Below are 26,105 nucleotides of genomic sequence, written 5' to 3' on the forward strand. Positions count from 1 at the left end.
ATTAATTTAAGAATAAATTTACCTAGCGAACGATTAGGTCAATAACTTGAGTTCTTTGACCATGAACATTCCTCACTACAAGCTTGTTTAGAATACCCGAATCTTTCTCTTCAATTCCTTGAATCTACGAAGACGTATGTGTGGGCACACCTGAAACAAAATAGAATTAGCATTTAAAACACTCAAGTCTTCTACAAACACCAACTCATGCACGACGTGGAATTGAGAATATAACTTCTCTATTTTTTCTCTTAAGTTACGCACCCACCTCTAATAGGTTACATACTAACCAACTGCGTGTTACATGCCTACACTAGATATGTTACACACCATCTGTAGGGAAGGGAGTGAAAAATTTACACACATGTCACTAGCATGTTACACATTGTCTGATAGAATGTTACACGCCCGTAACTAGCTTCTTACACGCCTATCACATAGAGGAAGGAAGAAAAATTATGTTCTCCAATTTTCTGCAATCTCTTATTTTTATAGAGTACCTCTCAGAGTCTTAGAAAAACTTTATCTTATCTCTTAAGATAAGGTTTTAGAAAATAAGAGATAATATTTAATTTTAAATCCTATTTAAAATCAAATAAAATTTTCATTTAATTTTAGAACAATTTTCTCTCTCCTGTTGTAGATAAAATTCGGCTTCCACAGGGATAAGCCCCATATAGTTGGTGCCTACTGTAGATAAGGAGGAGATAAAATTTCTCCTTAATCCAGTTGTCCAATTTTGATTCAAAATTTAAATTCAAATTAAAGTCAAACTTAAATTCAATTTTGAATTTCAATTGAATAACTTATCAAATAAGTCAACTAGATAACTTAGAGAGCAAACAACTGAATTCCAGAGGGATTCTAACAGTGTTGGGCGTGTGACACTTGTAATCTTCATCACATATGTGTTCCAAAATTTAAATTAAATAATCACATTATTTGATATCTAATTAATTCTCAATTAATTATTTTTGAGTGTTTTATTTAGAATTCCATAATTCTAAAAAACTTCCATTTTGTCCTTAGTGTCTTGTAGATTTACAAGGACGACGCGGGGACTCATGGACCTATAATTCTAAGCTCCAATAAAATTAATAATTAATCAAACTCTTTAATTAATTAATTAATTTTATTAATTACAAAGTTACTCCACTATAAACTTGGAATTGCACCCTCGTAATTATAGATATAATTTACTTTCAAACTTTGAAGTGTCCATTTGATATAACCACCACATATATCAATCCTCCATGAATAATTCATAATTAGAGTTAGGTGAAATCCGTTAACCTCTCTAACTACATCTTTATCATTGGGTACCATTCATTCTCTAATGAATAGTATATTCATAAAATAAATTCATGAATACGAGCTTGTTATCGATTCAAGTACCGAATCAAGCCTCAAAGAAATTATTTATATAGTTCTTTATTCAAGAAGGAATATATTCCATCTCATATATTAACGTTCTTGACTACCTACTTCATCATGTCTCCAAGATATAAGAATATGATTTAGAATCTCAAAATCCGTACCGAATAAATCAAAAGACAAAAATCTATAAATATGAGTCTGCTAATAACTCAGGATTTAGATCGTTTTATATATGACCATCGGTAGACTCAATTTGAATTTCTATACTTAATAGAAATTATCAGAAATTTAAATTGTGTATGTGTCTCGGTTTCACATAATTACGTTATCTGTAATACACTCATTCAATATCCCTTCATATTAACAGTGCGAATAACACTGTTCCACTCTTAATGGGAATGACATGTATTAGTAATGTTTTAATTAAAGATTCTGAAACTTTAATTAAATTCATTACGAACACATTTCGATTATTTTTCTTAAATATTATCCTCTCGTATATAACTCTTATATACAATATTTAAAGTTACGTGAATACATGCGGAATTTTCAATGATATTCATAAAGTATTCAATAATACATACACATAAATAATGAAATTTCTCTTTTATTATATAAATAATAATATCCTTTATTACATCTCATATTTTTAGGATACAATACCCAATAAAGCCCACACAAATATAGCGATTTGTGGGGGAAAATAAACACCAACACCAACACCAACACCGGCAGAATTATGACTACCTTTATTCCACGAACAACTAAAAAAAGAGAAGAAAACACCAACACGGACTCCATCATCGTGTAGATTGGCCGATGTAGAGCTCGTGGTTATACTTTGGGGGCCGGCTGATTAGAGACGCGCTTCTGGTAGCCGGTCAGACTATTCTCCTTCTTCCCCGCTCTCTCTCTCTGTGGAATTCTCTCTCACTAGAAACCTTGTTCTATATATAGGTGTAAGTTTAGGCCGTCTGGCCTAGCCCGGGTTGGGCCCGACAGTCCAAAAGGAAATTTCAGGTCAGGCCGGCCCTAAAAGAGAGAAGGTTGGTCCGGCCCGACCTAAAATTTTATAAGGTATTTTTTAAAAAAATCTTTAAAAATATGACGTTCATGCTGGCTCGACCCGGCCTTAAATGTGAGAGGGTCGGTGTAGTCCGGCTCTAAGCCCAAAAAATTTAGGATAAGGTCAGATTCAGGCCAACAGTAGCAAGTCTCGAACCTGTCCTTTTAGTCCGACCTAAATTTACCGCTCTAATTCTGTACAACAAAATTTCAAAATGTATAATGATTCTTTAGGGGGGGGAAAAAAGGCATATATAATTGTCTCTCGAAGAAAATCATATCCTTTATCTTGTTTAACCAAGTAAATAAAGTTTTAAAAAAATATTAAAATGTGGTTACATGAATGATATGATAATATGATAATATTCCTTTCCAATTCATTTGTCCTGGAAAGAAAATTTTATATGGGCCCAGTAAGAAAATTCTGTCTTTTGTATGTTTTCTCTTATTTGCTCTGCGTGAATCAAGCACTCAAAAATGAGATTAATTAGGATTTTTTTCTAAAATCTTTCCTTTTAATTGCCCGGAAGCCAAAATAGGGTTTAAAGTCAAAGAGATACATCATCACAAAAGTCAAAGAAAAGAATTCATGATCATCATGATTAAAGAGTGATTTTTAAAGTAGATGCTTGCAATGATGTAAGCTCTTCAACGGCTTAAGAATCCAAGAATGACCAAGTGCACACCAAGATATATCTTTAGCGTGTATATATATATTTCCCTTTTAGTGTGTATATATATATGTGTATATATATATATATATATATATTTCCCTTTTACCCAGGCCAGGAAACGGCAAATATTGCTTCAAGTTTAGCTGTCACATCAACATGGTTCATCCTCTTTATTCCTAGAACAATAAAGACTTCTTTGATAGGATGGGAAAGAAATACGCCATTAGCATTGTTTTTGACTATCAGATCTGTATTAAGTTAAAGTCAAATTTGTATTATTTTTTCATTCTAATATAGGTTTTATGTAAACTAAAGTCCAAAATCATACCATACCGTTTGGGGGAAAAAAAAAAATTTCCCACTTTACCATAGAATTATCCTAATAAACGAGGATTTGTTTTTCTAAGTATTGAATTAGAAGCCCCATTAAATCACCAACTTGTGCATCTTATATTGTTGTCAAAATATACTTAATGAGTGTGTTTAATATTCTTTGAAAAGAAGAAAGGTATCCTCCCAAATTGCTAACCAAGAAAAAAGGAAAAGAGTCTCAAGAAGATGAACAACTGAAGAAAAGTCATTTCAATTACTAATGATCACAGTACAAATCTAAAACATCAAGAATAGTTTTAATTTATTACAATATTGAATGAATCATCCAGCTTGTCCTATATCATACACAGCAAAATAATTAAAAATCCGTACATATTTCAACAACTGGAGCCCTGGAGGAGTACAAACCTTTGGTGAACCTCCAATATTTTCTAAACACACTAATCAAGCAATAGGCTGATCACTATATATACACGGTCTCCTTATACAAACCATATATAAAAATATTCCTAGCCATAATAATAAATAAATTAATTAGTAGAGATTATTGTGATTTTCTTTTTTCAACCCTTAATTATGATGTAAACTTGATGAGAAATTACAAGTCTATCCTCTGCTTTATTTCGGTCTAAAAGAGGCAGTGGAGGGCAATACTTGCTGGGAAACCATCATATTATTCTTTGTGTTCTCATGATGATGATGATGATGGTGTTTTTGTTGTTGTTGGTGTTGTTGTACTCTTTGGGATTTTGCATAATATGAATTGCCAAATCTTCCGTGCCTTTGCTTATTATTCCTTCTGGGCTGAGTTTGCTGGGGAATGAAAACACCAGTTCCTTTGCTTTCCCTTCTGCAGATTTGCTCATACAGAAACTGAGTTTGTACTGGTGGATGTATTTCGCAAGAAAAGGCCTGAAAAAAAAAAAAAAGGGATTTTTTTTAGAATTTTTGTTTTTGTGATGCTTGATAAATAAGGGGATTAAAAAAAAAGAATATTAATTAATGAACCTGGTGGAGAGAAACTGAAGGGCAATGAGCAAGTGGGTCTTCATCATCATCCATGATTAGAAGAGAAATCTGCTTGCTTAAGTCTGCAAAGAACAAGTCATCTTCTATTTCAGCAGCCACTTCCATTTTCTTTTCCCTTCTTTCTAGCTAAGGAGATAGTAAGTGTTTTTTTTTTTTTTTTTTTTTTTTTTTTTTTCCCCTTTTTTTTTTTTTTTAAGGAAAAAAAAAAAGGAAGAAAAAAAAAAATTTTTTTTTTTTTTTTTTTTTTTGCCTAAGTTGAGATGGAAGGGTGAGTGTAACTAAATACTACATGGGGGGTGTTTTAGTGCATGTGGGTTGGTGGGGTCCATTAGTGGCAGTTGGCCAATCTGTCTTTTTAAGTCCCCACTAGTCTCTACCCCACAAGAATCATGTAAGTGTGTCATGATATTATCCGGTAGCCCAAAAGAGAGATGAGATGAGGAACAGCCGGCAACAACCCACACCCAGATATGACATGATCTAATCCAAGATATCACTCCAATCTCTTAACTCTGGCTCTCACTTGGTTGGACTTGGAGAACACTTCTCTACCTCTCATCCATTTTCCTTCAAATTCAAACAAAAGCCACAACACAACAAAGGACCATTATTCTTTTATATTGCTGGCTCAAGATTCATAGTCCACACAAATTTTTAACACAAGGCAACTAGATACCCTAACTTCCTTGTCTAATATCATAAATACATATAATGCATGTGTGTGTGTACATACACATATATATATATATATGCTACTATAACTCATGAAACTTTGTGGTGGTTCATCATTCATGACAAGGAAATTTGAAGATCCCCTCCAAACCGCAAACTTTGTAAAAGACAAAGGTTAATTAAGTTAACTTTGAAAATGAAAGCTATATATGCTTCAAAGGGGTCTACTTTAGGTTTTCTTTTGGGGAGTTTCTCTTGCTGGATTAGAAAAAATCAACTACCGATAATTTTTTACTTTTCGGCCGTTAAATTTGTTGCAGAAATTGTCAATACATATTTTTTTTAATCTGATGTGATTTTAACCAGATCAAACAGTCAGAAACTAAAACTATCGTTAGAAAGCAAAAAAAAAAAAAAAAAAGACAGTAAATCTAGGCTAAATTTCATTTTGAGATATATAATTTTTTTTATATATAAGACAATGTTTAAAACCAATAATTTTTTTTATACGTTCTGTCAGTCTTGTATATTTTTTATTATAATATGATTTTGACAAGATTTAACGTTAAAGAAGCTCATAATATTCTTCGGTAGAAAGCTCCAAATATTGGTGGCTGTATATGTAGATGACATTATTGGATTTACCACACACTTGGTACAACATGTCTACTAGACTTTTAGGGGGGAGGCAAACGGTGGGCTATTATGAAACAATTGGAGGAAGGTGGGCCAGAAATCATAATTAAGAAAAATAGACACTTTTGTTACAGTTACAACTCTGCATGGAATTAAGAAGCCATATTTGTAGTATTATAAACCTCTAGTTGTGAGAGAATCAAAATTAATTTCTTTTTAAAAACCTTTTTGTTTTTTTGGTTTTATTTATTTACTAATTATTTCCTTCTTTCCATTTTACGGCAAAGAGAAAGACTAAAAGGGGATCGATAAAGAGAAAAATCAAAAAAGGGGGTGGGTCAATGTACAAGCATTTATTGACTAACATGTATTATCACAATCTTTTCCACTTTGTTCGGTAAACTTTTTTAGCTGGGCTTTTGCAGTGGGGACTTCACTCAAAAAATAAATAAAAAATAAAAAATAAAAAAATAATAATAAAGCAAGTTGAATTATAGGTGTTATGTGGTCCACATCCCACACGGTTTGGTGCCTGGCCAAGGGACCCATCCATTTGCTGCTATGCATTAAATATAACTGCATGGAATTTCATGACCCCCAAATATGGCTCTAATTAAACTTGTTTACTTTATTTCCTCATTCCTTGGAAATGGAATGTTATTTTCACAGTTAGCAACTTGCACTTTCTATTTATTCTTTCCAATTCTTATGTGTGTAGTGACTCGCCCAAAGCAACACTCAACTTAACCTACAAAGTTTTAAATACACCACATTTTTCAGTCATTAAATAACGATAGATAAAAAAATGAAAACGGAAAAAAGTATGTTAGCCGCCGTGATAAAAATGGTCATCTTTGACTATTGATTAATATCTTTTTAATTTTTTTATACGTTCTGTCAGTCTTGTATATTTTTTATTATAATATGATTTTGACAAAATTTAACGTTAAAGAAGCTCATAATATTCTTCGGTAGAAAGCTCCAAATATTGGTGGCTGTATATGTAGATGACATTATTGGATTTACCACACACTTGGTACAACATGTCTACTAGACTTTTAGGGGGGAGGCAAACGGTGGGCTATTATGAAACAATTGGAGGAAGGTGGGCCAGAAATCATAATTAAGAAAAATAGACACTTTTGTTACAGTTACAACTCTGCATGGAATTAAGAAGCCATATTTGTAGTATTATAAACCTCTAGTTGTGAGAGAATCAAAATTAATTTCTTTTTAAAAACCTTTTTGTTTTTTTGGTTTTATTTATTTACTAATTATTTCCTTCTTTCCATTTTACGGCAAAGAGAAAGACTAAAAGGGGATCGATAAAGAGAAAAATCAAAAAAGGGGGTGGGTCAATGTACAAGCATTTATTGACTAACATGTATTATCACAATCTTTTCCACTTTGTTCGGTAAACTTTTTTAGCTGGGCTTTTGCAGTGGGGACTTCACTCAAAAAATAAATAAAAAATAAAAAATAAAAAAATAATAATAAAGCAAGTTGAATTATAGGTGTTATGTGGTCCACATCCCACACGGTTTGGTGCCTGGCCAAGGGACCCATCCATTTGCTGCTATGCATTAAATATAACTGCATGGAATTTCATGACCCCCAAATATGGCTCTAATTAAACTTGTTTACTTTATTTCCTCATTCCTTGGAAATGGAATGTTATTTTCACAGTTAGCAACTTGCACTTTCTATTTATTCTTTCCAATTCTTATGTGTGTAGTGACTCGCCCAAAGCAACACTCAACTTAACCTACAAAGTTTTAAATACACCACATTTTTCAGTCATTAAATAACGATAGATAAAAAAATGAAAACGGAAAAAAGTATGTTAGCCGCCGTGATAAAAATGGTCATCTTTGACTATTGATTAATATCTTTTTGATTAAATAATTATATTAGTAAAAAAATAAATTAATAAAAATTCAGACTCGTGCACTTGTTTAACAATTTTCTCTTCATTGTTTATTAGATTTTAGTAGCTGAGATTTAACAATTTTCTTTTATTGTCTAACTTTTTATGTGTCTATAAACGAGTCCTAAGCTTTATTTTGCAGCATAAAGACATAATAGACAAGGTTAATATAATACGTCTGATACGCTAATGAAGATTGGAGTTAGGTGCCAATTTATTGAGGAATATTCTAGTTACGAGAGTAGTTATGGCTGGAATCTAATTAGGAAGTAGTTGCTGGTACACAAAATTGAATGAACAATTCTCCAAGTGAGCAACTATAGAAATTTGGCCACTACAATTCAATAAGACAGTTTCTTCCTAGTTCCCACTCTTCTTTTTTTTTTTTTTTTTTGGCTAAGGAAAATCCTACTCTATTTATTTACCCTTAAACGCTTTGCAGCAAAACAACCCTCCCTATTATCATTAAATGAAAATATGTATTCACCAACCAACCAAAAAAAAAAAAAAAAATTTGCATGAAAATATGTGGTCATTCAAACATTCATGATGAAATAGAACTGCTCTTCAGACTTTAGTAGGTTCTGCCTTTTAACAGAAATTCTTTCACCTTGGAGCTTCACAACCCATAACTTAAAATCTGATTTTTCGTACCGTGGGGGTCAATAATTGTGACCAGAAAATATCCACAATAATATAAAGCTAACCGTAAAAGTAGAAAAACCTTGTAGAATGTTTTTTTTTTTTTTTTTTTTTTTTTCAAAACTCGAAGATAATTAGATTTTTTTCATAAATGCCTTTTGAACTTTGTATTCTTTGTATTATGTTTCAATATACCTCCCGAATTTTGAAAATGGTTCATTTCACCTCCTAAAATATGAAAAGTGATTCAAAACACCCTCTAAACTAATTTCGTTTCATAATACCCCTAAAATATTGATTTTGTGTCAACTTACTCCACGAGACAAGTGGACTCAAAAGTAATAAATAACCTATGATTTTGTTGTTTCATACGACATAAATGAACCAAGACAGAGAAAAGAGCATCAACAAGAGAGCTATCCAAAGTGGCTAGTAATTATAATTCACAACCTAATGTGTCTTTGGTCAAATGGAAGTTACCTGCAAAATGAACTTCACCTCATGGGTGATGAATTCAAGGATTTAATCATTTAAGGGGATAAGTGAAAAAAAAAAAAAAAAAAATTTACAAATATGGAAATCTATTTAACCTTGCCCCACCATTTTATCCCCCCATCAAAGATGCAATAATTGCAAAAAGACAGAGAGAGAGCAATGTCTTTTGAAGTCTTTCCGAGTTCTAAGCTCCAAATTAGATCTAGATCGAGTACCCAAAAAAAAAAAAATTTAAAATAAAAATAAAAATAAAAATTATGCCCCACCAGCTGTATCCATATCTGCAACTCCATCAACTCCCTTGAAAACAACACGTAATTTTCTCAAACAGGAAATCTTCTTGTCACTCGTAATGATTGTACCAGTTGCATGGACAACATCCTTGGAAATTTTACCCATCAGGTCAAAAAGTGGCAAGCCTAGGTTTGATCTGGTCATCTCCTCAAGCACTGGAGGTGCCTGCATGTATAGATTCTTCCCTCGATGTGAGATGCTCGCCTTCGACAACTGCAGCTTCGGGTGCTCCTCGAGTAAACCGATAAACTGTCACCACACAATACAAGCAAACGCACCAATCATTGATCAAAGCTCGGTCATCAACATCCCAGATTACTTAAACTCTTGTTTTGACAGATTGGGCAAGCAACAACAAATGTCTCTATCAATTTCTTTGATTTACAAGCATAAATGCACATGGTTTTGGAGATGACGCAAGGACTTGTCACAGCACATGCCTTGCTCTACTCTATTTAAAATTAAAGATGTAAACCTTGTTGATGGAGACCCAGAGGCAATTGAGAAGAACATTAAAAAAATGAGGAAAATGAAATGGATGAAGCATGACAGATCAGTACAGAACGAGGACGTTTCCGAGCTTCCTAACGAAAGATAAAGGGGAACTTTCTTTCTTTCTTTCTTTACATTTTTTAATTATTTAGATTAGATAAGGAATGTATGAGGAACTTGCTAAAACAACATAACACCGCCAGACAAAGAAGAGGCAGTTAAGAGAGACTTCGGAATGCAGCTCCAGAGAAGGATGACCCCACCAAATAATTAATTTTTCAAAACTTATAAAAGAAATTAAGAGATGTACGGATAATACAACCATAAGTTTAAAAACCTAAAATTCATTGGACAACCAAGTGAGGCATCTTTGTTTTAGGGGGAAAAAAGAAAAAAAAGAAAAAAAAAGAAAAAAAGAAATCAACACACATGATGTCCTTTAACGCAAAAGCTTCAAAACAAAAGCTCAATTCTTACGCTAGATATTCTAAGAATCCTTAATATGCATTTCAATTACCATCACAGCAAAAGATGCAACTTTGGGGGATGGATTGAATAAACTCAACTAAATTAGAAGAATAAAGCGAGGACCTAGTGGAAGGCAGCAATATCAGCCTCATTGAAAAGAACAGGATCTAGACTGAAGCAAACTAGTGTCTCTAGGCTCATCAACACAAGTTTCCACAAACAATTATCCAAAGACTGAACAAAACCGAGTGAGGTATTGGCTTAGTAAGATAATGCATTAACCAAGATGCACAAGTGAACGAAACCAACTAAAGATCAAGTAAATTCAGATTCTTTTTCCTTTTACCACCTTAGCATAACAAAGATAAGCAGAGGAAAAGTAAAACAATAACAATGCTCTCAAATTTAAATTCCAAGAATAACAGCAGTTGAAAATAACCTTTTCTAATGTTACTGAAGTCTCTAGCTCAACCAGAACTCCTGGACCACATACAAGACAGTCCTTGTCCTTGACAAATTCGGTCACTTTAGTGTGGAGACCTTCCGCACCATTGTACCTAGAAATGATTTTGATCAGTGAGTATTAAGTAAATGCTTCCCTTAACAATAATAACCATGAAAGAACGAAACAACAAGAGAATGAAATTAGCATAATTCCTCCAAATTATACTTAATGTTCAACTCCGGTGTATGGTTTATTGCCAGAGAAAGAAAATTGTGAAACGCTCTTCATGTCATGGTTCAGCTTTAGTGCAAGAATGAGAAAAAGAATAAACTCTGAAGAAAGTAACACAAAGGCCCCGTTCATTTCACCGATTCGAGTTTTGCTACAGAAAAAAGCTTTTAGAAACAGTCACATCTAACATTTTTGCTACCATAAAAAGCTCTCATATAAAGTCACATCTCAACTCGAATTAAAAACTCGAATCAACGAACTAAACGGGCCCAAAGTTCCCACAGGAGCCCATCAATGTTTCTATGTTTAACAGATAATATTAAACATAAAAGACACCAACATGGTTGAATATTCGCAAATAGAGCACCCATGCTATGATATACAGTACAAATATGAATGTATGATGTCACACATATTTACCACATCGGGGACTACATTAATGAGTTCAATTCAAGACATCTAGAAGAGAAAAGAGGACTCACGTTAAGTAGTTTGACAATGTTTTGCTGCATCCAGATACGATCTTCAATGTTTCTAGTGCACAAGCAGCTGAAATAATTGCATTGGTGGAAGCAATGGCAGGTATGATATTCTTCACAACACCCTATAAACCACATGAATTACTATGCTTATCACAAAAGGGGAACAAATATGCAGAACCAAAGATATGAAGCCTCTTAAGGCAGCTTACAACCGGCCATAAATTTCTAGTTTTCTCGCTCTTCTCCCCCTCGTAAAAATACAAGAACAAAAGATTGAATCACTTTCAATCTTAAAGAAGACCAAGACCAAAGTACACTCTCTTTTTTGAAATTTTAGCTTTTTAAAGAGATATCCTTAAGCATTTATATATATATATATATATATACCTACCTGAGTAAGAGAATAAGTAACTCCTGGAATGCCAAAAAGCTCAGCTCTCTTTACAGCCTACAAGACATAAGAAATATAAGTGAAATAATGAATTACCCGGGGGGGGAGAGAAACACTATGTAATTCTTATCTACCTCATCATAGACCCACTTCATATGTTCCGGGTCATCAGGATCAAAAGCCTTTCCACTATGAACCTGCAAGTAAAATGCATATATGAGTGGCATAACAATCAGTTCTCAGAAAACTCATTAAGAAAAAGCAGAAAAAGGAGAGAGACCAAACAAGAGAGAAAAAAAAAGGAAGAAAAAAGAGGAAATTGAGCATAAAAAATCAACAACAATTATCTTACCTCATCCCATTTAATTAAGTGAGCATATTCAATACAATGAGCAGCATTTCTAGGCGTTTCTGCAAGGGTGCATAAAGGGAACTTCACTTGAGGAGGGAAAAGCCAGATGGTACACTCAAAGCAAGGCGTCACCCCTGGCATGATGACCCTTGCATGGCCCTTAAAACCCTCAGTGCCACCATCTACCATAGGCTTGATTGTTTCTTCTAATGGGTTATCATTAGAATCATACTCTATATTTTCACCCAGGTAAAGGAAAAAAAAAGATCAAAATAAAAATACTACATTAAGCCAATGAGATATAGAAAAAGAGACATTTTTTGGAAGTTAGGAAATGAAAATACCAACCCAGAAAACTACAAGCTACAGCATTAATGTAGCTCCGAGCCTCAATAGAATCAAGACCAAGGGCAATAATGTTGAAATTACTATAAAAATCAAGCTCTTTGTCTTCAATCCTGCCAAAGTGTGGCACAATATTCACACCACTAACTCTTTCCATGACATGTTTTGCAGCCACCTCAGCCTTAGGCTTACCAACGTCTTCAAGTCTACAATAATAACGCAACTTAAAGTTAACATGGAAACTATTCCCTCAAAAAAAAAAAAAGTGTTAGCATGCAAACTAGGAACATAATTCCCAAGGCAACTTATACGGTTGCTTAATGTGTCGGAGCAGGTCTGGGGACGGGGAATTCTTTCCCATCCGCATCCTGCTAAGGAAAGGTGAAGACGAATCGGAGAATCCTCATTGGGGGCCGCTTTTCCCATACTCGCCCCAATCCTCACCGTGATGCTTATCATCGATGAAAACTTGAATAATTTAAAAACAAAAAATATGTTGAAATTCATTCTAAATTCAATCCAAATGTAATGTTTTCACAAAACAAACCAAATTCCAAGTTCCAATAAAACACATATAGAAACAATATTATTGTTAAGGTTAATACTAAATACATGTGGTAAAATTTTTATAAAAAATATGTATAAGGTAGCCGGGAGTGTTCCCCGTCCCTTCCCCGACCCCAACTCGAGAACAAGAAATCGTCCCCATTTCCGCCCCAAACTCCATTAACAATCCCCCATCCCCGCCCTATTAGGGGCAGGTCCCGCGTGGAAATTACCATCCCTTTATATAACAAATTAATTAATAAAACTAAAAGACTTGTTAGTACAAGGCAGTAATGATAAAAACCAAACAGATAGCAGCTAACACACGCAGAGCACTTAGTGCAAGGTCAACAGGCATTATCTAAAAATAAAGCAAGTTAAAGAAAAAAAAATAATCACTTTAAACGACATATAACAAAGCATACTGCAGTTCTTTGCTCCTCTAATCAAATTTATCAGTAAAATTGCTCAAACAAATTCAAGGTACCATTTTTACAAAATTGGAAGAAAAAAAAAATCAAGGAAAAGAAATAACAGTTACTATAAAAAGACATTGTTCATCAGCAAAATGTAAAAATAAACCTGAAGAGGAATTGACGATTGAGATTGGAAACCTCAATACGATCCATATCTATGACCTCGAGCTCTCTAAAACCAGACAAAGCCAAGTCCTTAAGCAGCTCACACCCCAATCCACCAGCCCCAACCACCAAAACCTTCACTAACTCTTTAAGGTCCTCTCTCAGCTGAAACACCACAAAACAAAAAACATCAAACTAATCGCTTTCTAAATCAAACCCAGAACCAAAATCGCACAAAAACAAATTGCGGACGAGGAATTTTGCAGGGAAATGACTTCGAATGGAAACCCAGAAACCAGAATCGACATGCGGACCAAGTGTTTGTGGAAATGTCAGAGAAAAAAATAGGTGGGTTTTTTTGCTTACACCGGGGCCGGGCTCGAAGGCGGGTTCCACGAGGTTGCCGGGGCGGAGGAGAAGCTTGTCGAGGTCCCTCGATCGGCTCTGTTGCACGGCGGAGTTCGTCATTGCGAAGCCGTCTCTGGTTTCTCTCTCTAAATATTGTTTGTTGTTTGCGGAAAAGCGCAAGAAATCTATTTAGTCCGAAGCGCAAAACTCAAAAATCACTCACTGTGAAGAAGAATGGCCGAGTTTGGAGTGAGAGATGCTTACTGGTTTAGCTTGGCTTTTACGCTTGTTTTTCTCTCTTCGCAGTCCAAACGATAGTTATTACGCCAAATATACGTATCACAATTTTTTTTTTTTTTTTATGTCAAACATTACTTGAAGAGATAAAAAAAAATTTACGCCAAATATACGTATCACAATTTTTTTTTTTTTTTTTATGTCAAACATTACTTGAAGAGATAAAAAAAAATATTTATCATCCAAATGATATATATATATTTTTAAGGGAATCCAAAAAAAAAAATTATAACAAGAACTTGTAATAAACACTAATGTGACGTTTGATAAGGGGATCCGTACTCTGATTCAAATCATGGTTTATGATTCGTTACAGTATTTTCTCTCATAAAAAATACACGTAAATCGAAAATGGTTCTAACCTCATGATTTTAATCCATGAACCAAACGTCTGAAACTCGTTTTAAAATGTTTTTATTTGTTTTTTGTATGAAAATGAAAATAAAAACGTTTTCAATCTCAGACATAAATTATTTTTAAAAATACGTTTGACAGTTTTATCAAGAGATTGTTTTCAGTATAAAAAAACATATTAATGTTCATCTCTCTGTTCGAAAGAGAAGAAAACGAAAATAAAAAATAAAAAATGACTAAAAGTCATTTTTCATTTCTCTCTCATTCTACACTAAACTAAAAAATCATTTTCATTTATGTTTTTTGTCTTTATTACGCCAAATACCGTTTTAAAAACGTTTTTATTTTTTCTTTCTTAAAAAATATAAAAAATAAAAACAAGATCAATTTTTAACAGGGCCTAAATCTTTTATTTTTCTATTTTATTTTTATAGTAACTAGTCCCCAAAAATACTTGGTCAGTAAATATAAATTTACTTAGTCATAAATATGAATATAAATTTAAATTTATAAAAAAAAAAGTTAAGTAATTTTTCCATTTAAAAATTTTGACCATTTTTTCAATCATTTGAAAAATTGCCTATTTTGCGAAATGACTCCTTTTAATAATATTTGCTAACGCTTTATGTGACAACTTTTTTATACCATCTCTTTTCAAGCTTTTCTTACTATTAATCTTAAGAATGTGCCACAATGATAATTCTTCACTTTTCACTTATGTGAAAGCTATGGTGTTTTAAAATTTTTGCTTAAATAAAATTTCGTTAATACACCATTCCTATCAGGTTTCCTAGCCATAATTATAATTATATAGTCATCCAAGGTTTGTGAGTTTAACTCTAAAATATATGTATTTACAAACCCAAAATAATACGTGCGCAGCTTCTTCGGTCCAACCATATGTACAGCAGTTAACGAAGCGAGCTCCCCTGTTTATTGTTTTGCTTTGTTCTTACCTTTACCTACAGCACAGAGCAAACTTTAATGAGCTACAGGCTCAGTAAGTAGAGCTACAATTACACAATCTTATTTTAACATACGCATGCATCACAACACCCTAGGTAACTTATGCCAACCAATTCTTACACTTTATGCACGTGCACTATATATCTTTAGGGCCCTCCCGGTACTGCTGCCGGCTTTTTCACAATCTGACCACATGCCAATTTCTCAAATCACCATATCAGATTTCCCGTCATCACCCACTTAGCTCGAGGGAATGGCCAACTCATTCAAATCACAATTTCTCAATATCACAACATAGTCTCTGTCATCACCCACTTGGCTCGAGAGACTTGTGCGGCTCAATCACAATTTCTTCAATCACCATATCACAATAGGAGTCCTCTGAGGACTCGGCAGTACCGGCCTATCATGCATGCTATTATGTGCTCAATCACAAGTAAGTTAATAATCCACGTGATGCTCTACTTTGTGTACAATATATTAACATAAGCATGCCTTCACAAAACATACACATTGACAATGTCACAAAAATTCACATAATAGCGTACTAGACATTCCATAGAAAGTCTATCCAACAAAGTTTACAAGTACCGCAGAGAAGTCATACTCTACTTACTTGAGTTGATTAGCAAAAATCTGAATTTAACTCTCTTCGCTTCCCTTGTTCGTTTTCTTTTCTATAGTCCAAAATAAACAAATTAGCCATCGTTATTAGAGCTCAATAGCTCAGCCATAAATCAATTTCTAATTCATAATCATATTCCTCTGAAAATTGTAATTTCACATATTCGTCAATCTTGAGAAGAAAATTCATAAAATATTTTGTCTTTAAAAATTCCAAAATTAACTCTAACGAGCTATCATATGTCTAAATCCGACCTCTCTAAGTACCTCAAAAACAGTTTTCAATAAATCAAAATTTTGTTTTTCCTGTTTTTGACAGCTTTTAGAAAGTTTCTATATGAAACTTTCTATGCGCACAACTCGAGCTACAAAATTCCAAATGGGGTGATTTCAACTCTCACACGTCACTAATAACCTGTTCTAAATGGTAGCAAAAGTGGTTTAAGTGCAGCACTCCCATTTCAAAAAGGAGGAACCTCAGTTATTTATTTTATCAGTTTCTGGAAATGACAGTTTTACGACTGCTACGTGAATATTCACAAAATATTCTATGTAGCCTCAAAATTTACAAAATCAGTGCCCAATCAAAGTAGACATCTAGGGCTTTTTAAAAAACTATCATAAACTTGGTTTCAAGTCCATTAATACCTAAAACAAGACACATTACACCAGATTATGAATTGCTTATTCTTTTCTGCAGAATTGTAACAACTACATCCAACTTCAAAATTTTATATCTTAGGCTACAGTTATCTGTTTAAGGCGATTCTTGCAGTTATGTGAAGCTTAGGACATCTACTTTGTCTAACAAGGCTAATGCTTAAAAACTTATCAAATAATTGCAATTTTTAGTTTAAACATGAACATCCATGTTGTAATCCTTACAAACTTGCCATTTTGTTTATGATGCTAGATCATGATTTGCCTACGAAATGAGCTTTGTATTTTCACATACATTTTCCATTATTATCTCTAAAGTTCTTAGTAACATTAGGAATTCCTAACTAAGTAATTGAAGGCCAGTCTTTAACATCTAAAATGATGCTTGACTAAATCATAGATAACTCAGGTTAAATTTTCTGGGTTGAAAAACCTATCCGCCACGGCTGTACAAGCATCAAAGGACTTCGAGAAAATATCTTGTCGACTTATACTAGGATTAAATGTTTAACCTAAAATCATTAAGTTTGCTATAATTATCAATCTCGTAATCAAAATCCACAAGACATGCAGAAAAGTATGTAAACATAGTTTTAATTTCAGATTTTTGTCTCTAAGCTGTCATTACCAAGTTTAGCATCATGGAGATTTCAACTAGACAAAAACCAACAATGTTACTATGCTTTAAACATGAATATTAACTCTCATAACCTTATTTTTATGTGTTTCCCTCAATTTACCAACTCAATCAACATAAAGAGGAGCAACATGCAAATCTTGAACTAAATCATCAAACCACAACGAAAACAGAACAAGAAAAACAAGAGTAAATTCAGATTACTCAGAAAAATTGGTCAAAATCCTAAATTTGTATGAACCCTAGAAGGCCAATCTTTTTAGCTTTTCACTTGTTTATGGGATTAGAACCTCATTCAGCAACAATTAGGACAATGAGATCAAGGTTTAAACTAAAAACTGGATTTGGAGACAATTGATAAGAGAAATCAAGTCCCATACCTCTTTGATCATGAAAACCACTTGCAACACTTCAAGGTTCTACAAAATCATTCTCAAAATTGGGGTACCTAAAGAATTTTGAAGAAAGCCCTTTATTTTCTAACTAAATCAAAGCATTTTTTTTCTGGGAGGGAGATAAAGAGGGTCGGACAGAGAGATGAGAAAGAGAGACGTGAGTGAATTTTTTTTTCCTTCCTATAATATCCCATCCTCTCAACGTGGCTAAAGAAGAAACATTAGTGGCTTGGCTGAAGTTCCAGCCATGCCACGTGAAAGGCAGCTGGCCCTTTTTTTTCTTATAGTGTAATTTGGCCCCTAAATATGAAAATTCTTACAATCTTTGCCCCCCATGGCCTTGCAATTTAATCCTTAAACTCTTTTATCGTTTCTCTTACAATTCCTTCATACAAAAGTTTAAGCCTGAAAATTGGGACGTTATAATTCCCTATAACATACAAAAGTTTCGTCCCCAAAACTTAAAACAAAACTGAAAAGTATATCTTGTTCTAACTCCCAAGTCACTTCTTAGACTGCATGATTCCTCCAAATGACCTTCTCAAGTAGGATGGTCTTGTTCTGCAATTCCTTCTCTTTTCTGTCCAGAATTTTTATAAGTTGTTCCTGGTAAGATAGTTTTGAATCCACGTCTATCGTTTCATAACTCAACACATGAGATGGTTCCCATAAATATTTTTGTAGCATGGACACATGGAACACATCATGCACTCCAGAAAACCTCGGTGGAAAGGCTAGTCTATATGCAGCTTTTCCTATGCACTCAATAATCTCAAAGGGCCCAATGTACCTAGGGCTTAGTTTACCCTTCCTTCCAAACCTCATGACTCCCCGGACTGGTGCAACTTTCAGAAATACCTTGTCGCCTATTTCAAATTCTAGTGGTTGTCGTCTTTTATCCGTATACTTCTTATGTCGATCTTAAGAGACTTTCAATCTTTCCTTGATTTTCTTGATAGCTTCATTGGCTTGGTCCACAAGTTTTGGACCCAAATATTTACGCTTTCCTGCTTCATGCTAGTGTATCGGTGAATGACATTTATGACCATACAAAATTTCATACGGAGCAGCTTTGATGGACTCCTGGTAGCTGTTATTATAAGAAAACTTAATCAGAGGTAGATATCTACTCCACGATCTCTGGAGGTCTAACACGCAAGCTCTTAACATATCTTCCATGGTCTGAATGGTACGTTCCGTTTGACCGTCTGTCTGAGGATGCATCACGGTACTGAACTTCAATCTTGTCCTAAGGCCTTCTTGTAACTTCTTCCAGAATGTCGATGTAAATCTGTTGTCTCTGTCAGAAACTATGGAAAGTGGGACTCCATGTAGTCTCATTATCTCTTGTATGTATATCTCTGCTAGCTTATCAACCGTATAAGTTGTTCTCACTAGTAGGAAGTGAGTCGATTTTGGTCATTCTATCCACTATGACCCAAATTGAATCATGTCCCTTCACGGTTCTTGGCAACCCTAAAAGAAAATCCATGGCAATTTGTTCCTATTTTCATTCTGGAATCTCCAGCGGTTGCAGCAATCCACCGGGTTTTTGGTGCTCAGCTTTCACTTGCTGGCAAGTTAAACGTTTAGCAACATACTCCACTACATCCTTCTTCATTCCAGCCACCAAAAGTAATTCATCATATCTTGATACATTTTTGTTGTACCAGGATGCATCGAATATGGCGTATTATGAGTTTCATACAAAATTTGCCGTTTAATTTCTTCATCGTCGGGAACACACAATTGACCTTTAAATCCCAACACACCATCTTCTGAGATTTGAAAATTTGCACGCCTATCCTTTATGACTTCACGCTTCAACTGTTCAATTAGAGGGTCTAAATGTTGTTTACCCTTAATCTCTTCCATGATCATCGGTTGCAGAGATAATGTAGATGATTGTCCCACTACAAACTCTATCTCTAATTTACTCAAATCATTTCTCAACGGACCTGGTATTCAAGGCAAAGTAACCAAACTGGCCACTCTCTTCCTACTTAAGGCATCAACGACTTTATTCGCTTTACCCGAATGGTAATGGATATCACAATCATAATTATTTACAAATTCCAACCATCTTCATTGCCTCATGTTTAACTCCTTATGTGTGAAGATATACTTCAGACTCTTATGGTCTGTGTAAATGTCACAGTGTACTCCATATAGATAGTGTCTCCATATTTTCAACGCAAACACCACAGCGGCTGACTCAAGGTCATGCATCGGATAATTCTTTTCGTAGTCTTTCAATTGCCGAGAAGCATGGGCAATTACCTTTCCATGTTGCATTAATACTGCTCTCAAACCTAGTCCAAAGACATCACTGTATATCACAAATCCTTGAGTACCCAAAGGAATAGCCAAAATTGGAGCTGAAGTTAATCTCTTCTTCAATTCTTGAAAGCATTCCTCACATTTGTCTATCCACTCAAACTTGACGTTCTTACGAGTGAGTTGAGTCAAAGGTTGCGCAACTCTTGACAATCCTTCGACGAAGCGTCGGTAATATCCTGCTAATATTAGAAAGCTACGAACTTCAGTAGCATTATTCGGCCTCTTCCATTGACTCACGGCTTCAACCTTAGATGGATCCACTGAAATTCCTTCTCTTGAGACTATATGTCCAAGAGATGACACTTTCTCCAACCAAAACTCACATTTCTTGAACTTGGCGTACAATTTCTTCTCTTGCAACCTTTGTAACACTAATCGCAGGTGTACATCATGCTCTTGCTCTCGCGAATACACTAGTATATCATCAATGAATACGACCACGAATTTATCAAGATATTATTCAAATACTCGATTCATGAGATCCATGAACGCTATTGGGGCATTAGTCAATCCAAATGACATTACCAGAAACTCATAGTGGCCATATCTAGTTCGGAATGTTGTCTTGGGAATGTCCTCTTCTCAAACTTTCAGCTGATGGTACCCCGATCTCAAATCAATCTTCGAGAAGACTGCCGCACTTTGGAGCTTATCAAACAAAACATCAATCCTCGGCAGAGGATACTTGTTCTATATGGTAACCTTATTTAGCTCTAGATAATCAATGTACACCCTCATCGTGCCGTCCTTCTTCCTAACGAACAACACCGGTGCTCCTCAAGGTGAATAACTTGGCCTAACAAACTTTTTATCCAACAATTCTTGCAATTGTGTCTTCAATTCCTTCAGTTTCGCTAGGGCCATACGATATGGAGCTTTAGAAATCAGCGCAGTTCCAGGTAATAACTCAATAACAAACTCTAACTCTCGATCTGGTGGTAGACCAGGTAAATCCTCTGGAAAAACATTCAAGAAATCTCAAACCACTGGAACGTCTTTAGGCTCAAGCGTTACTTCCCGCATCGTGTCTATAATATTAGCTAGATATCCAACACAACTACTAGCTAGCATTTTATAAGCCTTCATAGCTGATATAATTGGCAATTCCAAATTAACTCCAACGAGCTAGCATATGTCTAAATCCGACCTCTCTAAGTACCTCAAAAACAGTGTTCAATAAATCAAAATTCTATTTTTCATGTTTTTGATAGCTTTTAAAAAGTTTCTATATGAAACTTCCTCTGCGCACAACTCGAGCTACAAAACTCCAAATGAGGTGATTTCAACTCTCACACGTCACTAATAACCTGTTCTAAATGGTAGCAAAGGTGGTTTAAGTGTAGCACTCATATTTCAAAAAGTAAGAACCTCAGTTCTTTATTTTATCAGTGTCTGGAAATGGCAGTTTTACGACTGCTATGAGAATATTCACAAAATATTCTATGTAGTCTCAAAATTTACAAAATCAGTGCCCAATCAAAGTAGACATCTAGAGCTTTCTAAATAACTATCATAAACTTGGTTTCAGGTCCATTAATACCTAAAAAAAGACATGTTACACCAGATCATGAATTGCTGATTCTTTTCTGCAGAATTGCAACAACTTCCAACTTTAAAATTTTATATCTTAGGCTACGGTTATCCGTTTAAGGCAATTTTTGTGGTTATGCGAACCTTAGGACATCTACTTTAAGGGTCTAATAAGGTTAATCCTTAAATACTTATCAAAAAATTGCAGTTTTTAGTTTAAACACGAACATCCATGTTGTAATCCTTACAAACTTGCCATTTTGTTTATGATTCTAGATCATGCTTCGCCTACGAAATGAGCTTTATATTTTCACATACATTTTCCATTATCATCTCCAAAGTTCTTAGTAACATTAGGAATTCCTAACTAAGTAATTGAAGGCCAGTCTTTAACATCTTAAATGATGCTTGACTAAATCATAGATAACTCACCTCAGGTTAAATTTTCTAGGTTGAAAAACCTATCCACCACGGCTGTACAAGCATCAAAGGACTTCGAGAAAATATCTTGTCAGCTTTTACTAGGATTAAATGTTTAACCTAAAATCATTAAGTTTGCTCTAATTATCAATCTCGTAATCAAAATCCACAAGACATGCAGAAAAAGTATGTAAACATAGTTTTAATTTCATATTTTTGTCTGCAAGCCATCATAACCAAGTTTAGCATTATGGAGATTTCAACTAGACAAAAACCAACAATGTTACTATGCTTTAAACATGAATATTAACTCTCATAACCTTATTTTTATGTGTTTCCCTCAATTTACCAACTCAATCAACATAAAGAGGAGCAACATGCAAATCTTGAACTAAATCATCAAACCACAACGAAAACAGAACAAGAAAAACAAGAGTAAATTCGGATTACTCAGAAAAATTGGTCAAAATCCTAAATTTGTATGAACCCTAGAAGGCCAATCTTTATGGCTTTTCACTTGTTTATGGGATTATAACCTCATTCAGCAACAATTAGGACAAAGAGATTAAGGTTAAACTAAAAACTGGATTTAGAGACAAAGGATAAGAGAAATCAAAGTCCCATACCTCTTTGATCATGAAAACCACATGCAACACTTCAAGGTTCTACAAAATCATTCTCAAAACCGGGTTACCTAAAGAATTTTGAAGAAAGCCCTTTGTTTTCTAACTAAATCAAAGCATTTTTTTTTATGGGAAAGAGATAGAGAGGGTCGGACAGAGAGATGAGAAAGTGAGAGTGAAAGAGAGACGTGAGTGAAATTTTTTTTTCCTTCCTATAATATCCCATCCTTTCAACGTGGCTAAAGAAGAAACATTAGTGGCATGGCCGAAGTTCCAGCCATGCCATGTGAAAGGCAGCTGGCCCCTTTTTTTTCTTATATTGCAATCTAACCCCTAAATATGAAAATTCTTACAATCTTACCCCCTAAGGCCTTGTAATTTAATCCTTAAACTCCTTATCGTTTTTCTTATAATTCATTCATACAAAATTAATACAAAAGTTTAAGCCCGAAAATTATGACGTTACACTTTACATGGTTTGCCATTTAAAAAATGAATTAACTTTTGAAATTATTATTATTATAATTAGAAAGAATAGTATACATGGGTTTGTCCAAAAAAAAAAACTTTTTAAATTATTACTATTATTAGAAAGAATAGTATTACACGGGTTTGTTTAAAAAAAAAGGTATAACTGCTTGGTTTGACATTATTTATTAATTTGTTATTATTTATTAATGTTTAATAGGAAGAATTCATTGAGGTAACGGCGGGCTCATTCTCCCATTGTGGCCCAATTTCAGAAGGCTGGACTATTGGCCCGACTTCAGTAGGCTGGATAGAGTTACAAGCCCATCAAGAAATTATCCATTTACTGTCCCTTTCTGTTTTTCCATTTTTTTTCCTCCGAAAGTCAATTTACTGAAGATTAAGCAGAACTGATAACTAGATTAGAATGCCAATGAGAAAACAAAAAAATATTAGAATTTCTTTCAAACTAAAAATGTTAAAAAAAGGGGAAAAATAACGTATGAACAACAGGAGGTTTGTTTGGTCCCCATTGAAAATACAAGACTGGTGTCAGTCACTAAATTTGGTTTTAGGTTGTTACTGGAACTAAAAGAAAGAAAGAAACAAACAAACAAAAAAAAAGAAGAAGAAGAAGAAGCAAATCATCAGAAATTTTTTTTTTCTTAATCTTGTTGGTGTTGGAGCAAAAAAAAAAAAAAATGTATGTGACATATGTGCATGGCATAAACAATGCATATCATGCACAAGACTGGTGTCAGTCACTAAATTTGGTTTTAGGTTGTTACTGGAACTAAAAGAAAGAAACAAACAAACAAAGAAGAAGAAGAAGAAGAAGAAGCAAATCATCAGAAATTTTTTTTTTCTTAATCTTGTTGGTGTTGGAGCAAAAAAAAAAAAAAAATGTATGTGACATATGTGCATGGCATAAACAATGCATATCATGCACTATTGCTACCAAGTTTTGTCAAACATCAACTAAGATTATGGCTAGTAATCCATTGCAAACAAGTAACCAGTTGAACCTTGCAAAAAAATTACAAGGCAAAATTTGAGAAGGAAAAGCCACCACTGCTTTTGGTTTAGCCATCCCACACAAGCATTGCCCAAAAAAAAAAAAAAAAAAAATCCTAAAAAGTGAAGGACCACATTAACCATTTATATGCTTCCTAAATTCAACAATGAATATTAAAGCAAACGCATAATGAATCAAAAGGGAGCTTCTAGCTCACGCCAAGAGCCTATCAAAACTTGAAGTGAAGGACCACGCTAATCACTATCCCAATTCCATTAAATTCAATCAAAATAATATCAAAAATTGAATCCCTACAAGAAAGCTTGAAAGCGAAATTCACCAAACAGAAGAAGAAAGAAAATGGCCGGGAGAGCAAAAGAAGCGTGCTTGGTTGTGAATGAATGAATTAGGAATGAAGTTTTAGGAAAGTTTCAAACTTTTATGTTGTTGTGTTTTTTGAGTTTGGGAATTAGTCCCACATCGAAAAGGAAGTAGAGAGTTGGGCAGAGAATGAGGGTATAAAATTGGGCCGAATGGCATTGAGCAACATACTTACCTGGACGGGGTTAATGGGTGATCATCAAGGCCCATGGCCTAGGTTGGTGGCCTCCATTGCACCTTGGAGGGGTGCCCGCCTATGGTCTCCCCAAGTGGGAGAGCCAACGTCATAATTTGTGATAGTGGGGGCCTGCGTTCGCGCGGCCCCTGTTCAATTTCCTAGTCCAAATGTTTTTAGAATAAATGGAGAGAGAATTTGTTCAGAAAAAAATGAAGAATTTACTTTGAAAATGAGTGTATGAATATAATTTTTTATTTTTAATAAATATTTTTTTGTTAGTTTAATTATTTAGATTTTTATCTCTTTTAATAATTATTTTTTGTTAGTGTAATTTGATTAAGAAGATTATGAATTAAGAGTTTTTATTTTTGATAAATAATATTCTTTTTAATGTAATTTATATGTAACTTTTAATATTATTTATTTATGGGGTATTTGTCAATCTAATTAATAATCTTTGTTATGTGTAACATATTCTTTATTTATGGGGTATTTGTCAATCTAATTAATAATCTTTGTTTATGGGGTATTTGTCAATCTAATTAATAATCTTCATTTATGGGGTATTTGTTAATATAATTTTATGTTTTGAGCGATAAAAAAAAAGTTGCAGAACTTATAAAAAAAAGTTGCAAAAATTATAAAATTTTATCTTTTATGTACCTCATTGACTACTCAATCTCTATTACTAAAAGCATTCTTTATTCTTTTTGAAAAATTATGAGCTCGTTTTTTTTATTATGACGTTTGAAATTTAAATTGCAGCATAATTAACAACTTTCGTTTGAGTTAATATAAAATAAACGGACTCTTTAATTAGAAAAGTACTTTTTTTTTAAAAAAGTACTCTTTTTAAAAAACTTTATTCCTTAATTAGTTTTAATAAAAAAAAGGTAGAAATAGATTAAATAGTAGAAATAAAATGTGGTAGGTGTATTTTTAAAAAATTTTCATAAAAGTTCATACTAACACTTTTAAGGTTAAGTGCAATTTTTTCTCATAATTTGTTTGAATTCTAGTAAATTAAGGTTAAGTGCAATTTTTTCTCATAATTTGTTTGAATTCTAGTAAATTAAGGTTAAGTGCAATTTTTTCTCATAATTTGTTTGAATTCTAGTAAATTAAGGTTAAGTGCAATTTTTTCTCATAATTTGTTTGAATTCTAGTAAATTGCAATTTTCTCATAATTTGTTTGAATTATAGTAAATTATTATTAGAGCAAAGGAATTAAATACCTCCTGGAGTTAACGGGTCTAGAATTGTGCCTTTATTCTTAATTTATACACATTAGACAGAGCAGGTAAATTAAACAATTTTCTCAAATTATTATTATCACTCATAATTAAACGTTTAGTATTGATTATTGATTGAATAGACGGGTACGTACTTGAA

General features: G+C 33.7%; 2 protein-coding genes and 1 non-coding gene across 4 annotated transcripts; 1 reads left to right on the forward strand and 2 right to left on the reverse strand.

The window, feature by feature from the left end:
• Positions 1 to 3,724: 3,724 nt before the first annotated feature.
• LOC21390749 lies at positions 3,725 to 4,642 on the reverse strand. Its single transcript, XM_010095697.2, has 2 exons — positions 4,458 to 4,642; positions 3,725 to 4,361 (listed from the first exon to the last, which is right to left on the reverse strand). The coding sequence occupies exons 1-2, from the start codon at positions 4,581 to 4,583 to the stop codon at positions 4,068 to 4,070; spliced, it is 420 nt and encodes a 139-aa protein (XP_010093999.1). The 5' UTR covers positions 4,584 to 4,642; the 3' UTR covers positions 3,725 to 4,067.
• Positions 4,643 to 8,959: 4,317 nt separating this feature from the next.
• LOC21390750 (NEDD8-activating enzyme E1 catalytic subunit) lies at positions 8,960 to 14,172 on the reverse strand. 2 transcript variants are annotated; one of them, XM_024164041.1, is made up of 10 exons: positions 14,090 to 14,172; positions 13,844 to 13,971; positions 13,479 to 13,642; positions 12,354 to 12,556; positions 12,006 to 12,238; positions 11,788 to 11,850; positions 11,654 to 11,710; positions 11,263 to 11,384; positions 10,544 to 10,661; positions 8,960 to 9,393 (listed from the first exon to the last, which is right to left on the reverse strand). In XM_024164041.1, exons 2-10 carry the CDS (start codon positions 13,943 to 13,945, stop codon positions 9,106 to 9,108), a joined length of 1,350 nt encoding a protein of 449 aa, XP_024019809.1. In that variant the 5' UTR covers positions 13,946 to 13,971; positions 14,090 to 14,172; the 3' UTR covers positions 8,960 to 9,105. The 2 variants fall into 2 exon arrangements, with proteins under 2 accessions (XP_024019809.1, XP_024019808.1); XM_024164040.1 differs by having other exon boundaries at positions 13,844 to 14,172.
• A 10,530-nt stretch (positions 14,173 to 24,702) lies between these two features.
• LOC112091151 lies at positions 24,703 to 24,863 on the forward strand. The gene has a single exon (XR_002902004.1). It is a non-coding gene; the product is annotated as a U1 spliceosomal RNA (small nuclear RNA).
• Positions 24,864 to 26,105: the final 1,242 nt, after the last annotated feature.

Source organism: Morus notabilis, unplaced genomic scaffold (genome assembly GCF_000414095.1).
Source record: "Morus notabilis unplaced genomic scaffold, ASM41409v2 Scaffold1027, whole genome shotgun sequence".
NCBI lineage: Eukaryota > Viridiplantae > Streptophyta > Magnoliopsida > Rosales > Moraceae > Morus > Morus notabilis.

What these genes read in the sequence shown, in the direction of transcription:
- LOC21390749 (XM_010095697.2), bottom strand. Translation starts at nt 4,583, where the DNA reads ATGGAAGTGGCTGCTGAAATAGAAGATGACTTGTTCTTTGCAGACTTA. An exon ending in CTTCAGTTTCTCTCCACCAG is followed by an intron (nt 4,362 to 4,457) that starts GTTCATTAATTA and finishes TTTTTTTTTCAG; the next exon opens with GCCTTTTCTTGCGAAATACA.
- LOC21390750 (XM_024164041.1), bottom strand. Translation starts at nt 13,945, where the DNA reads ATGACGAACTCCGCCGTGCAACAGAGCCGATCGAGGGACCTCGACAAG. An exon ending in CCTTCGAGCCCGGCCCCGGT is followed by an intron (nt 13,643 to 13,843) that starts GTAAGCAAAAAA and finishes GTGGTGTTTCAG; the next exon opens with CTGAGAGAGGACCTTAAAGA. An exon ending in TGAAGTGGGTCTATGATGAG is followed by an intron (nt 11,711 to 11,787) that starts GTAGATAAGAAT and finishes TATGTCTTGTAG; the next exon opens with GCTGTAAAGAGAGCTGAGCT.